The sequence below is a fragment of the Cataglyphis hispanica genome, chromosome 2, assembly GCF_021464435.1.
Source record: "Cataglyphis hispanica isolate Lineage 1 chromosome 2, ULB_Chis1_1.0, whole genome shotgun sequence".
NCBI lineage: Eukaryota > Metazoa > Arthropoda > Insecta > Hymenoptera > Formicidae > Cataglyphis > Cataglyphis hispanica.
In genome coordinates, this window is record NC_065955.1 from 2,035,316 (window position 1) to 2,051,660 (window position 16,345).

At 33.8% G+C, this 16,345-nt stretch overlaps 1 protein-coding gene across 4 annotated transcripts in view; it reads right to left on the bottom strand.

The window, feature by feature from the left end:
- Positions 1–2,703: 2,703 nt before the first annotated feature.
- LOC126856527 (UPF0489 protein C5orf22 homolog) overlaps positions 2,704–16,345 on the bottom strand; it is a 569,513-nt gene continuing 555,871 nt past the window's right edge. The window contains exons 7-9 of one of the 4 annotated variants that reach the window (XM_050605139.1): positions 8,018–8,162; positions 6,848–7,067; positions 2,704–3,151 (exon numbers count right to left, since the gene is read on the bottom strand). In XM_050605139.1, the coding sequence (XP_050461096.1) occupies positions 8,120–8,162 (43 nt within the window). In that variant the 3' untranslated portion in view covers positions 2,704–3,151; positions 6,848–7,067; positions 8,018–8,119. Of the gene's footprint in view, positions 3,152–3,960; positions 4,165–6,847; positions 7,068–8,017; positions 8,163–16,345 lie in introns of those variants that run through there. The other 3 variants (XM_050605104.1, XM_050605113.1, XM_050605122.1) reach the window with 3 other exon arrangements.

Below are 16,345 nucleotides of genomic sequence, written 5' to 3' on the forward strand. Positions count from 1 at the left end.
CGATGATTTACGAAACTGCAAGAAACATTCATCAGAACGTGTTTGTAAGAACAACCAAGTCATGATGCGACTACAACGATCCGCATTAGTCTGCATAATGAAGGAAATGAATAGGGGTAACTGTGGTGCGCTGTCTAACTTTCTCTGCTCTAGAAATTTTCAAGAGGTTGAATCAGAGGGATTTGCTCATTCAAGAAAAAAATGAAACTTACATGATATTTTCAAGACTATTCTATTCTTTATATCCGCGTTATGTATTAAATTAAATAATGTATTCAATTTATTTATTTAATACATTCAATTATATATTCAATTCAATAATATATGCACATTATTTATTATCTTGACATTTTAATTAGATAAACGTGAAAATTTCTGTCAAAATATTTCTTTATTATTTGAATTTAACAGATAACAAACGTATAAGTTCGTTTAGAAGCATATTAATTCTCAAAGTATGAATAATTTGAGTTATTTTGTGACGTGCGGATCTGAACATCATGTCATAAAATAATTGTGCTTCATCAATCAAGAATAGTTGTTTAAAACTCAACTGTATGATATATTTTATTTTTGAATATTTTCGATATGCAATACGTCAATATTTTTTGAAATAAAAGCGTAATGAAAAGATTGCTCTATTTTTTTTATCTTTTAACTGTATTTTTATATAAGCATATCTTTTTATCTTCATATTTTTATATTTTCTGTCAATTTTTTTCATTCTCATATCGTTTTTCATCCTTATTATATCATGTAATTTCGTTTTCTAGTAAAGAAATGTATATACATTTAGATAAGTTTACGGAGCGCGTTACATGCGCGACGATGTCGCGATGGCAGAACTAATGGAGACAACAAGACAACCAGTCGACTTCTCCGTCTGCGGGCTTTTCGCGGGGCTGAAAAACACGGCGTCTGAATTCGCCGGGCAAACCACGTGCGTGGGAAGAGGCCGCAGCCCTCGGAGAACCGAGAGCAAGAGAGTTAGCGAGAGTGAGGAGCGCGAACCTCGGCCCTCGCAGAGTGCCAGAGGATGGAGAATAGCGGGAGAGAGATCGGAGGCCCTGTAATGATCTTACGGCCACGGTAACTTTTTTAATCAGCGCCCGGTTTAATTATACGGTCGATGAGGAGGTACTCGCGCACTCACCTTCCCGTCCCTCACCTACCGGCCGCTCTTCTCGGTGCTTCAATCTCCCCGTTCGTCGACTCGTTTCGAGGTTCACCCTCTCTTGTTCCTCCCGCCGAGCCCATCTCCGCGCGTCGAACCCTCGACACGGCAGACCCGGTCAGTCGTCCTAACTAGGCACCGACTCGCAAACAAGATTTGACTTATTGCGCCCGAGCGATTTCTCCGGCGTTGCCTCCCTCCCCTCCCCGTCGCCGTTCCTCGCAGACGATAGCTCTGATAGAAAAATTTCCCAAGACGAGCCGCCTCGGGAAATTTCGAAATTGCCCTTAATTGGGAGATCGCGGCTGCAAACCGATATCGCAATGATCGGAGTGCAGAATGAATGGATCCGCGCCTCTCTATGGAATTTTCTGAAGAAGAAGTGCATTATCATTAATTAGTGGATGCATCCGAGAGTGTTCTTTTCCTTTTCCTACTCGTTAAGAAATATATTATTGGAATTTATTCTCAATAATCATCCTATTTAATATGCTTCCGATATGCAATGAGAATCTTTATTATTATTTTTTTTTATGGAAATTCTAAATCCTTATCTATATAATGATCGCATCATGTTCAATTCTGAATGAATAAGATGATTAGTTATTTTTATTATGTATATTACTACCAATACCAAATAATTACATTAAAAGCAAAAAAAAAAAAAAAATAAATAATTGTTTCAGTATTTTCTATATATACAGAATTATATGATGCTTTTAACTAGACACAATCAAACACGTTCATTATTCTTCTAACTAATTAGTTAAAATTTATATATCTCTTATGTAGATTTTTTTTCTTTTATGTTGAATGATACATTTTATCTGATGTGTGATAAAGTTATAAAAAGTTATGCTATTTAAAATTTTATGTTTATAAAAAAATAATTTAATTGGTAAATATTCCAGTTTACAATATAATTTAACAAAAATAAAATCATTTTTTATATATATTTATTATATTAAAAATAATGGCTAGAAGATATTCTTAAAAAATAGATTAATTTTTGAGGTAGAAAGATAGTTGCTCTATTTTCAATACACATATTTTCATATTTATAAATATTAATTTTAGTATGTTATTTTCAAACTAATATAATTTTTTATTAAACTCTCTGCAAAGAAAGGTTTCTTATTTTTTTCAAATAATAGATAAAAATATTGTCAGACCAGCCATAAATTTTTGCTGACCTTGTATAACTCATTATATAACACATGGAATGAAGGCGGTAAGAATGGAGTTTAGGGGGTGGTCCTTCGATCAGAAATACAAATCGCATTTTCCATTCGTGTAATGGCGTCTTTCGTATCTCTTGATATTGCTTCAATGTTCGCATTAAATATTATAATTGTCAAAATTTTTTAACAATTAATTTTTTTAAATTGTTTAAATTTATAAATAATCAATAATTAAACAAAATCTAAGAAATAAAAAATATACATTAAAATTTCTTATTTTATTATCATTTTCATAAAAACCTGCGATAAGCGTGTGATAAAACTATAAGATAAGATTATGGAAAGAGATATAATCATTTTTTTACAATATTACAATTGCAATTATATTAAGTTTTAAATAGTGAAATTTATATTTTCCCTTTCGCAAATGAAATTTATAAATACATATAGAGCAATAATCTTTATACCTTCGGCCCTCTAAGGATGTTAAGGCCTAAGAAAGGACGTTCTAAAGTTACTGATTGTTGACATTTCAAGTGTGACACTACAATCACGGTAATCGATGTCTACCTGCAGTGATTTTTACCTGAGCGCGTGTCACGTACCTGCCACGTGAGGGTCGGGTCCAATCGAATCGATGGCGCGAGGATAATAGGGTATCAATACCTGTTGCTGAAAACGCTTTCGGTTACCTGTTTCAGTTGGCCTATTTCATATACCGCAAGCATTGAAACCCCCGAAAGTCACTGCTGACATTTAGTTTGGCATTTTAATCTAAATCTCCATACAATAGCATCTAGAAATAATGAAACATTAATTTTGCTTCTAAAATGGTGTACATAAATAAGTTATCGTTTTATTAATTATCAATCTTTCCAGTTACAATAAATAATAATTGATTAAATAAATGTTAAGAAAATTAGATTTTATATATGTTGTAGATTTTAAAATCGATAGAAAATCGGTTTATGAAAAAATTTCATGTTTTTACAAAGCAATGAATTTTTCTAAGCTGGTATTTTATAAAAAGCCTAGACATACAGATATACATATGTCCTCGCTCTATAGAGAGATGTAGGATTTTTAGATGATATTTTTAAAATAAAATCCTTATAATTTAAAATTAAAAAAACTACAAATTGAAAATATATTAAAATAATATCTCTTATTCATAAAATTAAATAAAGAATGATTTTTATCTATTTTAATGACACATATTTTCTCATAATTAAGAACAAAAAGTTTTCTCCGGAAATTCTGGCATCAATTTTCTCTTTCTAAAAACATTCGACGTTTTTAAGTTTTAATTTAAAATCTTAAAAAATAAATATTTTTTGAGTTAGTAATGAAAGATCTTTTATTATATGCTACGAAAACTTCATTCGCAGAAAACTTCTCAATTTTCAATCATATCATTTCAATCATTTTCAATCTTAAAACAATTTTAAAACAAAGATAAAATAAATATTTTAAATTTATAGTCAAGAATTGATGAGTCAAGCTTCACATTGACAAATTTGTTGAATTTGTTACACATCAAAAACTGATGTGGCCCGCTTATCGGGATCGTTAAAAATACAGGCGAGTAACAGGCATGAAATTAAGTTTTAATGGCGTCGGATTGGAACCAGCAACGTCGTATTTTGTTGCGTCTTTTTTAGGGGGTTGCAGGGTTGGATGTAGGAGGGTCGATAAACGCCATCATCACTTTTTATTCCACATCGATGGCGGCGACTCGGGCTTGCGGGAGATACTGCTTTAAGAAAGTAAAATCGCGCTCCATCGGTTTTCCATTACTTAGCCACGCATCTGATACCGAGACAAGGATAACGAGAGTTAATTACTGCGTAATTAACGTGTAAGATAATCTGAGACTTGTGTTTCACCCGAACAAGAGAACAAGGTACTTGTAATTAGTATGCCATCTGAATATCTTATATATATGTATATATATATATATATATATATATATATATATATATATATATATATATCTTTGAGCGTATAAAAATATTTAATCAAATTTTATCTTTAAAATTATTTTTAAACATACATGTAAAAGTATATTTTTTAAATTAATTTATGTCAATAATTTAATATTGTTTTCAAAAGTAATATTTACAGTAACTATTCTATTGTTCGCAATGTTATCACTTACAGATATAGTACATTATATCCAATATAATAAGAAACAAATTTTAAAAATAATTCCATAACTTCTTATAATTTCATAAACTAAACTAAAGAGAGAGAGAGAGAGAGAGAGAGAGAGAGAGAGAGAGAGAGAGAGAGAGAGAGAGACTGTGGTGTAAATGAGATTTAATAAATTAATCTTAGATTTAATAAGACATCAAATTATTTGTAACATTTAAAACAAAAAAATGCTACACAATATTAATTATGTATAAATTGTAAAAAATTATGCTTTTTAATTCAATTTAGTATTTTTTTATATAAAAAACTATAGAAATTGTTTTCCATTTATTTTCCTACATTTATTATATTTCTATAATATCTAACAATAAGTAAGATATTTAATTTAGTTATATTAAGATTAAGGTCTATATTCTTCCTGAATTATGCACAATAAAAAAATAAGTTGTAAAAAATAAATAGTATCCAATATTCTCGTTACACCCTATATATTCTGCACATACGAGTATTACCGACTACAAAAAATAAATAGGTTTCAACTACCCCTTAACAGAGGGTACGCGCATCGTTCATCCATGGATTGGATTCTGCAGACAACCCTTATGTTTACAGCTACCCCTATTATCGACTTACAAGAGGGTAATACAGATATCTGTCTTGCCACATTCAGTGATTCTCAAAGCTAATGTAATGTTCACATTAGAAAATATCTCACGTTCTCGATTACGGCGCGTTAAGCCGCTTCTAAGAGATTTATAAACGCGATAAAATAAGTTTCCGTGCCAATATGTGGCGGCAATGATCAAATTGCCGGAATAAATTAGAATTTAGTATCATGCTGGGCTGATTGCTTTCATATATTTTCCAGGAAAGGTGTTCAGGATATAAATGGTTTTCCTACAAGCTAGCTAATTGTAAGATACTTAAATATGATTGCAATTTTAATATAAATTCTCTTTTATATTCGGCTTTAATTATATAATCAAAATTTATATAATTTAGTACATGTAGTATAATATTTTAAAATAGTCTCTTTTTCTCACTCTCTCTGATCCTTAGTAAAATAATTTACTTCTTTTCAGATATAACATACAAATATTACATGTTTATATAATTTGAAAATAAAAACAATTTTGACCTCCTACAAGATAATTTTATTCTATTAACGATAAATATATGATTTGCATATTATTGACCGCTTCATCTGTTTAGAAAAATAAGTATAAGATTTCTATCAATCATTGTGAAACGAGTTCACTTTAGCATATAGGATCACAAAGAATTAACGAACTTTTGACCTCGTCAAAAGTGTTCTCGCAGAGAGCGCACTCGAAACTTGCCGATCGACCTTGCTAGGAGGAGCCGACTCTGACGCCCGGCAATGTATTCTCTCTCTCTCTCTGTTGTAAAAACAGTTATTATTTTTCCGACGATTGTTCGACGCCGGCAGATGTATAGTGAAAGAATCTCTCCTCTCTCGTTCTTGCCGTCTCTTTCTCCCGTATGGACGCGATTCAATTTGCATACGCGGGAACGAATCGGTCCGGGTACGGAAGAACGGCAGGTAGGAGACGACGGCGCGATGCATTCGTCCTGACGCCGCGCCGTGCACCGGCGTGCCGTAGGGTGAAAATGAAGTGGCCCGGGCGCATTAATAACTGCACAAAAGGGGCCTCGAAGATCGAGGTGGGGCGCGCACGCTCGGGCCGCGATGCATAAATTAAGTCAAAACGAGTTTCGCGGGCCAACGGCTTCTCTCGCCGTGACGACGACCGGACACGCCGCGCAGCTTGCGCCGTTTTGTTCTCTTCTATGACGGACTCACGCCGCGAAAACTTCTCCGAAGATGTCGCTCGTGGATTAAGGTAATGTATTTTGATATCTAAGTATCTATTATAAAGAACTTTTCGCATCTTTTCACGGCGAATTTCAAGGCAATCTAAATTTTTCCGATTCTATATATACTACATATCTTTCATCTAAAATTTAAATCAAGATAAGCCTTTTACCTTGTATAGTTTCAATGTTTTTTGGTTTTATACGCGGAGAAAAATATATATAATATAAATTACAATTTTTTTATAATTATTTTTTATCGTAGAACATACCAACATATAAAAGAAATCATACATAATATTTTTATTCAATAATATTATATAGATATTATATTTTGCAAAGAAATAATTGTAATTATTCAAATATTTTAATACACAAAATTAGCTCAAGTCGCTAATTGGCGTTAGCAATAATTTATGAATTTTATAGTTGATTTGCTGTTAAATTTGTTAATCATAAACACATATTGCATCGTGATAGAAAAAAAATTAAAATAAGTTACCTTTTCTCTTCTCCCTTTTTCGTCAAATAATTTATGATTTAATGAGTAGTTGTGTGCAAAATATTTTAGGATCCAATAAGTTGTACAGTTTCGAAAAAGAGCATCCTGTTTTTTGTTTGCCGAACAGAGTAACGCCATTGAATTCTTGAGACATCGCGATAGCTCATCTTGCGCTTTTCAGTCGACCTGCCTGCGCCACTCCAGACAGTTTTGTTCCTTTCTGCAGTACAGAAAGCAATTGTTTCATGTTAGCAGTCTGCGAGAGAGAAGGAATGAAGAGGACGAAGAATGGCCGTGGGGTGGATTGGGGACAGAAATTATAAATGCGCGACTGCCGGCGACACCCCATTACTCGGTTAGGGCCCTTCTTCCTTTCGACGCCATTGCATCGAGAATGCTCGTACGATAAAAAAATAAAAGGTAACTGTTTTGTGCGAGAAATTTTATTCAGGCGTATGCATAAAAGCACCATGTTGAAATTGTTGCTTATTAAATTTCGCAAATGTCAATTATATCTCTCATTTAATTAATTGCTATTAAAGCCAACGAAATAATAGATCCACATTTATATAAATTTTTATTTTTATTCATAGAGCTTTAGTTAACTTTTTAGCAATAAAATTATAATCATCAAAAGTTCGAGAAATTTAAAAAAAAAAAAAAAACAAGAAAGAAAACAGAAAAAATAAAAGAGACAAAGCTTTGCTTTAATTTTATTTCTTTTTTTATTATATTTTTCTATTAGAAAAATTTACTTTTCTTGCAAACAATAATGAAAATTTCTTTTGAAACATTCAGAAATATTAATATGTACATTTAAAATGCTTTAGCATTAAATGTTATTGTATGATTCATAAGTTATTGTAAAATATATATAAGCTTTTCATAATAGAGTATCCATATTTTTATATCGCACGGCCTTTAATTCGATTAATTCTTGTACAGTTAATATGCTTATAAACAGTTTTTGATATAAATTACTTTTGTTCCTTTCATAACATGCACAAAGTAAAAAATGTTATTTTGGTAGCGCATGTAAAACAGAGAACCTGGGATTTTTCCAGAGTTAATATGGTTCTGTTGAATTTATGCGCGTAGTCGGACACCGGCGTGTTCGCGCGTACAAGTTTATAGGGCGAAACTCGTATCCTTTTTTTTTTTTTTTTGTACCGTGTTCTCGTTTTTTCTACTCAATTCAGCCCCGTAAATCCGGGTCCATGTTGGTCTGGAGTTGAGCGCGCACTCCGATCGATCCAAGGCGTCGCGCGACGCCTACCTCTCTTTTCGGATTCTCGGCATATGTTTCTCTTCGAATCTGTGGACCAAGGTTACCTTCTCATTAGTTAACCTTCGAGATATAAACATATAGTTTCACATATAAAGAGATCATAAGTCATCAACAGATAAAATTGAAGAATACATATACGATTATAATATGTGTGATTAATTAAAATAAATTCTGACATAAAACTTGATAATCGTTCTAATTTCTCGAAATACTAATTTTCTAAAAATAAAATTGTCTCTTTGTAAACATACATGTATATTCTTATGCAGATGCAATGTATGTATAATAAATAACATATTGCAAAATAAAGAATTCTATAAAAAATAAAAAAATATCTTTTAAAAAGTAATCTCCTTTATATTAATAATTTAATTTGCGTTTCGGCGAAGGTACAATTTATTTAACCCTAGAAGTATTACTTTCTAAAACAGTTTTGCGTAATTTTCAAAAGTGGCACTCTCTTCTCCCCTTATCTAACGGCGGTTCTCCCTACATTTCCCATATCGCGTTTCAAGACGCACGAAGGTGGAGAAGGCTCGCGGAAAAGATGTTATTGATGACAGCGTTAATAATGGATCGGGTTCTCAGCCGATAGATATCATTAACGATCATCTGCCTGAGCTACAGCGGCTTCGATCAATCATACGAAATGCCGACGTCGTCGGCAGACACTTCTCCCGTTCTCTTCGGCTTCCATGCACCCCCGACCGCTCGTGTTGTCGTTTCTTCTTTCGGCCTCCTCACTCCCCTCCTCTCCTCTCCTTCCTCCTCGCCCCTGCAACGTCATCGTCTTCGAGTAATTCCTGCATGGGCTGGGATATCTTTTTTTCCGCCCGCCATCCTGGAGATTCGCCAAGATTCATTCATCACCGGCATCCGAGGGCGCGAACAGAATGCCGCAAAAACCAGCTCGCAGGATGAGAAAAGAACTCGCGAGAAAGTGAGCTGAAGCGAACCAAGGTGGAGGATGATCGTTATTGCCATAGAGCGAATATGTGGCGCAATATTTAGAATTATTATTGATATAATGATTAATATAAAGTAAAAATTGAAATTATTGATTGGAAATACGACAACATCGCTATCATTTTTTTTTTACGATTACTAGTAATATTATAATTTAGATAAGTAAGATAACGATATCATATGATGTCAGTAATATTTTATATACAAATAATGTGTAAAAAAATAATATAATTAAAATAATAATGCAAATATTGGTATTTTGTAGAAGAAATTGTAAGTTAATTGTGGAAACTGGAAAACATTGAATTGCATAAATTAAATACGCGTAACTATGCATGTGTGCAAAGTAAAAATGCGATTTACATTTCGCGCAAGCTTGCGTCGGCAGAGAGGTAAGCGTATAAAAGCTCGAAAGCTGGAAAAAAGCTTTCAGTTCGGTGATGCCGGTAGGATAAAAGTTCCCGCTATAGTTCCTTGTCCTTGCTTCTCCTCCGTTTCTGTTGATTTTTTCCCCTTTTCGGATTTTCCCTTCTTCTTCACGTATGTCTCGCCCTTTCACTCTTTCGCTTTCTGCTTACCATCGCGCGATTATAGGCGAAGACAAAGAACATTTTTCTAATTTCATCTGTATATAGTAGTATTTAGTTTCTTTGTTTAGTTAGTTAGTTTACTTTTACATGTAACGCAAACACGTTACGTGCAGAATCCAAATTCTCCTCACATTGCAGTAAAAAGTAAATTTTTAATCAATTTGTTTCGTTTCATATTTTATTTTTGAAAAAGCATCTCTCTCTCTTGATCTAGAATTCAGTGATATAAAAATTATTTATGATATGTTAAAAAACATATATCGAAAGCATAGAAAATTCCATTTACATTTTTTGTAAATTTTTCCAAGGAAAAAAAAATATATATACATAATATTTACTAATTAATACAGAAATTGTGAAAAATAGTGATATATCCAATTAAATTTTCATAGACTTTCAATTATCAAAAGCAATCGTTCGCGTGCGTTCAATATCGTAAACCTTGCATATGCAATTACTGTTTTGTAATTTTGTGTTAAAATTAATTTGAGGTTACTTGCAAAATTGACTATCAGTAAAATCAGTAATTAGGATATTTCCAATTTGCGGCGTTATGAATGTAGAGTCATACATGCGTACACATACATATAAGCGCGTACGAATTTTCTCTTTAGATACAATGTGTGCGCATCAAGAATACACACTATTGATCGTGGGTGGATGTGAAAGAAAGAGAGGAAGGGGAAGGAAAAAAAAAGAGGGAGAGAAAGAACGTGGAAACGACGGGAAAGGGAGAGAAAGAGATGACGAGAGAGCGCCAAGAAATACAAGAAACCGGATCGAGCAAGGAATTTTTCTCCTTCCCGTATTTTTCATGTAAAGAATTGTGCGATTTCTCTAATAAAGTGTGCCTGTGCATCTTATCTTTCTTATCTTTTTTAAGTTGAACAAATAATCAAAATTTTTTAATGACGTAATAAATCTATTTCATAAATTATTTTACTCGTGACTTGATTTGAGTATAAATCGATTATAAATATTTGATTCATAATATCTTAAAAATTTATAAATGTTTTTTTGTCAATGTTAATTCAGCAGTTAATGATTTACCCAAAATGTAATAAGATATAACGTAACACTGACATTAAAATGATACGCTCGCGGGCAAGTTAAAGGCAAGAATACGCAAGAGAAGTATTTCAATTCTGAAATAGTATAATAAAAATTAATTATTTACACTTATGATATAATTGGATTACTCATATTTTATTTTTAAATTATTTTCACTCTTTATATAAATTAACATAAAATTCTATAAATAAAATTATAATAACTAAGTGTTTGAGAATGACATAATAATATAAGAAGTAAAAAATAATCTTCTCAAATTAAGTATACAAATGAATTTACACGTCAAATTAAATTTTTGGCAACAATTAAAACAATGTTTATATTAACTTTAATTACATCACATCGTTTAAGAATTAAACATTTTATTTTGCGATTTTACTTTTCCTCCTTTCCTCAACACATGTGATTATAAAACTATTAAGTTGTAGTATATATATATGTCGGCGGGATCCGGTTTGTTTACCGATCCTGGACATTGACAAAGTATCAATGATCTATAAATTTGCCTAAAAATCGAGTGCTTTCGCGAGGAGGGGCTGCTGTTATTATTATACCGTAAGGTCGGTGTCCCTTACCGCACACGTTCCCTTTGTACGAATATTAATGGCCATCGATACGTGTCACCGTCCGCATCGTTAAACACCTGCCTCATCTTGACGCGGGTATAAGGTAGACTTTTCACGTCGGTACCGAACGTGGGAAAGCCTCGGGCACCACGTTTTCTTCGGTTGCCCCTTTCGCTTGCGCGCCGCGAGGAAGACCGCATAAATCTGCATATATGCATTCGCCGAAGTAAAAACTTTGACGCCCTGCGTGCAGACACAAAGGCTGTTTTTCCTTGGGGAACTTTTCGAGAAGCATCGCCGGGATCGAGATGGGAAGGAGCCGACGACATCCGGCGGCTAGATAATTTTGTTTAGATTTTATATCGGGGTCACTACACAACTATCGCGGTTTTTCCGCATTTCTACGATGTATTCTTATTATTATCTCTCTATGTTATTCAATTTATATAATATTTCCATGTTATTCTATTTAATGTAAAATATACTAAGTGATGAATTAAATAAAGTACGTCTATAATTCGTTTCTCTTTGCGGCATTGATTCGGATTGTGGTAGTTACTAACTTGTGATTATAAGTGTTGAGAAAAGTGCGATATCTTAATTAGAATTTTCATATTTTCGAAATGTGAAGTGAATGTGGGCCAAAGTATCGAATCTCGTTTTCCGCGGAAGCTTCTTTCAGGAGAAAGAGAGAGCAACAGAGAGAGCGAGAGAGGGAGAGAGAGGACAAGCAACGTGGCAGAGGGAGGAGATTAAAGACGCCTACACCCACCTGTTGAGACGTTCTCATAATTAATTTCATTTCACACCGCCACGCGCTCGCCTTTCTCGGACAACGATGGAAAGAATGAGAGACTGGGATGGGAAGTAAGGACAGAGAAATTAAAAGAGTGCATATTCTTTCTGCAGAATTTCTCTTGAAGAATCGTAACGCGGCGCATTTAATTCAAGAAGCATCCTATAATATTTAAATAACTATACGTATAATAAATTGTTTCGAGAAATCTAATTTCAAAACATATCATAGTATAAATTTTTTATTTATTAATATTTTTTTATTGTAATGTATAGGAAAATAAATTATTATTTAATTATGCATAAAATACTATCAAGTAAATATCTAATTAATAAAAAACCCAAGTAAATATCTAAATAATTAAACAAAAATTTCTACATTTTATTTAACAGAATTTTGTTACTTGCTTGTGTTCAATTTGTTGCGAGCAATTGTAGAGATAAACATCAAGAGATAATATCAGCCTAATTAACATTAACTAACCGATAAAACCGATAGTTCTTTCAAAGTTTTCCGACCAGAAGAGCGAGCGCTGTATCCCTTACATTTATACATGGTCTTTACCTTAAAAACGTATCATCCCAAACTTCGTACGGAAAGCTTTCAGATATTCTGGAATCGGTACCCCTCCGATTCGGTCGGCGCATAGTTCGGCAAATGCGGGGGAAGGGGAGGTCGCATAGTAAAACTTTCCTTCGCATCCATTCGGTCGCGTTTTAATCTTTCGCCGGGTTCGGAAACCCGCGGGGCCGTCTGTTCCTTCGGGTAGTTCCATTTCAATTTCATCCACTCCCTTCCTCTCCCCTTCCCTCCCACCACCATCACCCAGTTCGCCCGCAGAGCGTATTCTAGAGCCGCTCGCCCTCCGGAACCTCGAAACTCTCGGAAGAAGAAGCAAGGAGTTGGTATCTACATTATGCTGATACGAACCAACTACGTTTCATCCGCCTCCCGATGTGAGGCACCCTCTAGCCCCCTCCTTCCCCCTTCACCCCTCGGGTCCAATCCTTCTCGCCACCCTCCGCCTCAACCGTCTTTCCAACGCCAGTGCGTTTCTCCCTCTTGACTTTTCATCCCTCGCATTCGCGTCGCGCTCCGTTCTCCTGTTCTTCTCTCTCACTTATGACGTCATGCATTGATGCAGGAGAGACGTGCGAGATAATGGAAGAGATTCTCGCGGAGAGCGCGTCGTTGTGCGAGGAAACAAACACAGTTCGCCGCGGTAAATGTTCTCGGGATTCGCTGTTGCGAGCCAAGCGGGAGCTTTCTTTTTACGCAGAATATGTTTGCAGAATATTCTCTCTAGAGATGGATGGTTCATACAGAAGATTAATTTTTTCTATGTGAAAGACGTCGAATGAGCATAAAACCACGAGCTACCATAGAAATTAGCATGTCGAATGATAATGAAAGAAGTACTTATTTCAATAAAACACACGTGCTCTGTCGCAAAAATAAAAAAATACATTCATAATCATCCGGAGTAAAAAAAATAAAAAAAGAATAAATTGCGTCTGTAAAAGGTTGCAGCAAAATATTCGTTGCAGATAATAATTGTCAGCTATGAGAGAGTACGTATAACTGACAATCACAGTGGATGAATAATATTAAAGGATGAATCAAGGTATGCATGAAAAATTTGTTTATCAATTTATTTTCATGTATTTTAAACTTAGCATTTAAAAGCTAACTCGAAAATAATTATCCTCGTAATTACAATATTTTTTTTTTTTTTTAACGATGTACTGTCAAATAATCTCATTATAGAGAAGACTGATTGTTATCTGACAATTCAAATTTTCTGAAATAAGATTGTTATTGTATCTCGCGTTCTTTGCATTTTAACAACTAAAATTTAAAAGTATAAGAGAAAATTTATGTAAAATAAATAGAATAAATATGCAATAATAGGTACACACTTATTAATGTGATATTCGTATCGTTAGATATAAATATAATATATACCGTGATTTAATATATATATATATTTTCCTTGTATATAAATTTGATTTATATAAACCATACTAAGAAAGAAACTGAACCACGCGGAAAATTGATACAACGGAAGCCATTGCATGAGGGTACCGTCCTTTTTCCACGAGAATTCACACAAAATATCGATTCGCCGTTTCGGCATGAAGCGCATAAATAAACGCGCGTTTTATTGCTTACGTTGCTTCCACCTCGCCTCGGCGACATGATTTCACAATTTATGCCACGCTCTTGTAACACGCGGATTTATTCGAGAATGTAATTTACGCAAGCTCTTCTGTAAAACACAACATATGAGAACGAATCAGAGAGTAAACAAGCATGTATCTCTCTTTTCTATATTTTTATAAATAAAATACATATGACAGAATGTTTATTTCGCCTTGAAAAATATTCTTTGTTATGTAAACAAATGTAATTTTCCTATATTAACAATCGCAAAATATTTAATTATTTAGAAATAATAAAATCTTTTATTTTTTAAATTTCTTCTTGTATATTATGATATATTAACCTTCATAAATAATTAGCATTTTTAGCTGCATATGTAATTTGTTTGGCAAACACTGTTTAGAAAATTAAAATTTTTTGACATTAATTTAAAATTTGCGTATAAAAAATATAATAATTTTTCTCCCGTATCTTATCTAAATCTAAATTAAAATATTAATTAAAATCAAACTTCGTATAAGAAATATTCAAAATAATGATACGGACGCAACATGTTCTTATAAATTATAAAAGATATTTAATACAAAATCGTAATTTTTATCCTAATGGAATTAATGTATGTGTGATGGTTCGAATTGAGATAATCAAACTAATTCAAACGCAAAAACTTTCTGCATCATTAAGTGCAACAAAAATTGCAAAGTGTGACCGTCAACGTTGCTTGGAAAACGCGAAAAAGGGATTCTCCCGATTTTCCTGCTCCTCCACCCCCTCGTACGCTCCGTACGTCGGGAGAATTCACGCGATATCGATTCGCCGTGGCAGCATGGAGCATATAAATAAGAAGAGTTTTCCTGCGTGCACACGCGTCACTGCCCACGCCACGTCTTTGCAGCCCCTCCAGCCCATTTTTCCGGCGTTAACGTCACGAGAGGCAGGGCAGAACGGGGGTTATACGCGGCCGAGCGTACGCGAGGGATGGCGAAGAGGGGTAGACGAGAACGAACACGAGCGAGTTTTGCGAAGAGAGAGGGATCGATGCGAAAGAAAGGGAGAAAGAGAGAGAGAGAGAAAGAGGGATGGAGATTATCCTGCGGGAGTATCTCGCTGGTGGGGGAAAACCTACTGCCAACGAACGAAACATCTCCCTCAAAAAGCGCCCCCTCCCCCTCTTCATCTTCTATCCTCCGTGCACCATCGGCTTGGTCGGACCCCGTACATCCACCTCTCGTATCGATTCACTCGCGATCTTACCACGAACGGCGCGGATGTGCTCTTTTTTTTCCGCGGCAAACGAGGAATTCTAGTAGTAGCCGTAAGTGAAGCTACAATTAAATGTCGCTTTGGTTTACCCGAAATCACTTATCTTCAAGATCGCGTTTACCATGATGAGTTAATAGCAAGAAAGTAATTCATTAAAGATTCTCTTGGAGATAATCTCGGGAATCAGTAGAGAGTCTCCTTTGAATCGTGAGGAATATTTTGTAATGAGATAATAATTCGCTCTCGGAATAAGAAAAATACAATAAATTTTAATAAACTATATAAAAGCTTAAGAAATATTAAAATAATCAGAAATAAATGCAAGAGATATATTATTGATTTTTTTTTACGTAAATATTATTTATATATTAAGTAGTTATGTGCTTATTAATAATTATTTTTTTAATAATTATTTTTCATATATTTTTATTTAAAAAAATAGAATAAAAACTAAATATTTGTAATACACACATACTCGTGTATAATTACATCTTTGCGTATATGTACGAGTCAATGATGATGGTTTATAAAGTAAATTTGTAAATCACGTTTTTATATTCTATTTAAAGAATAATCTAGACAATTGAAATAACCATTAAGTAATTTTCACAGAAAATCTCCTTCGCTCCTTATCGTTTATTAGAAGTAATTACGGTCACCCTGTTGAACGGAGGTTTTATTCCTTACCGCTTTAACATCCCATCCTTTTCTCTAGTAGCTACGTTACTACTATATGCGCACTTCAAATATATGCTACAAAAAATAAAAGCAGATTTATATTTCGCAATTGTTTAT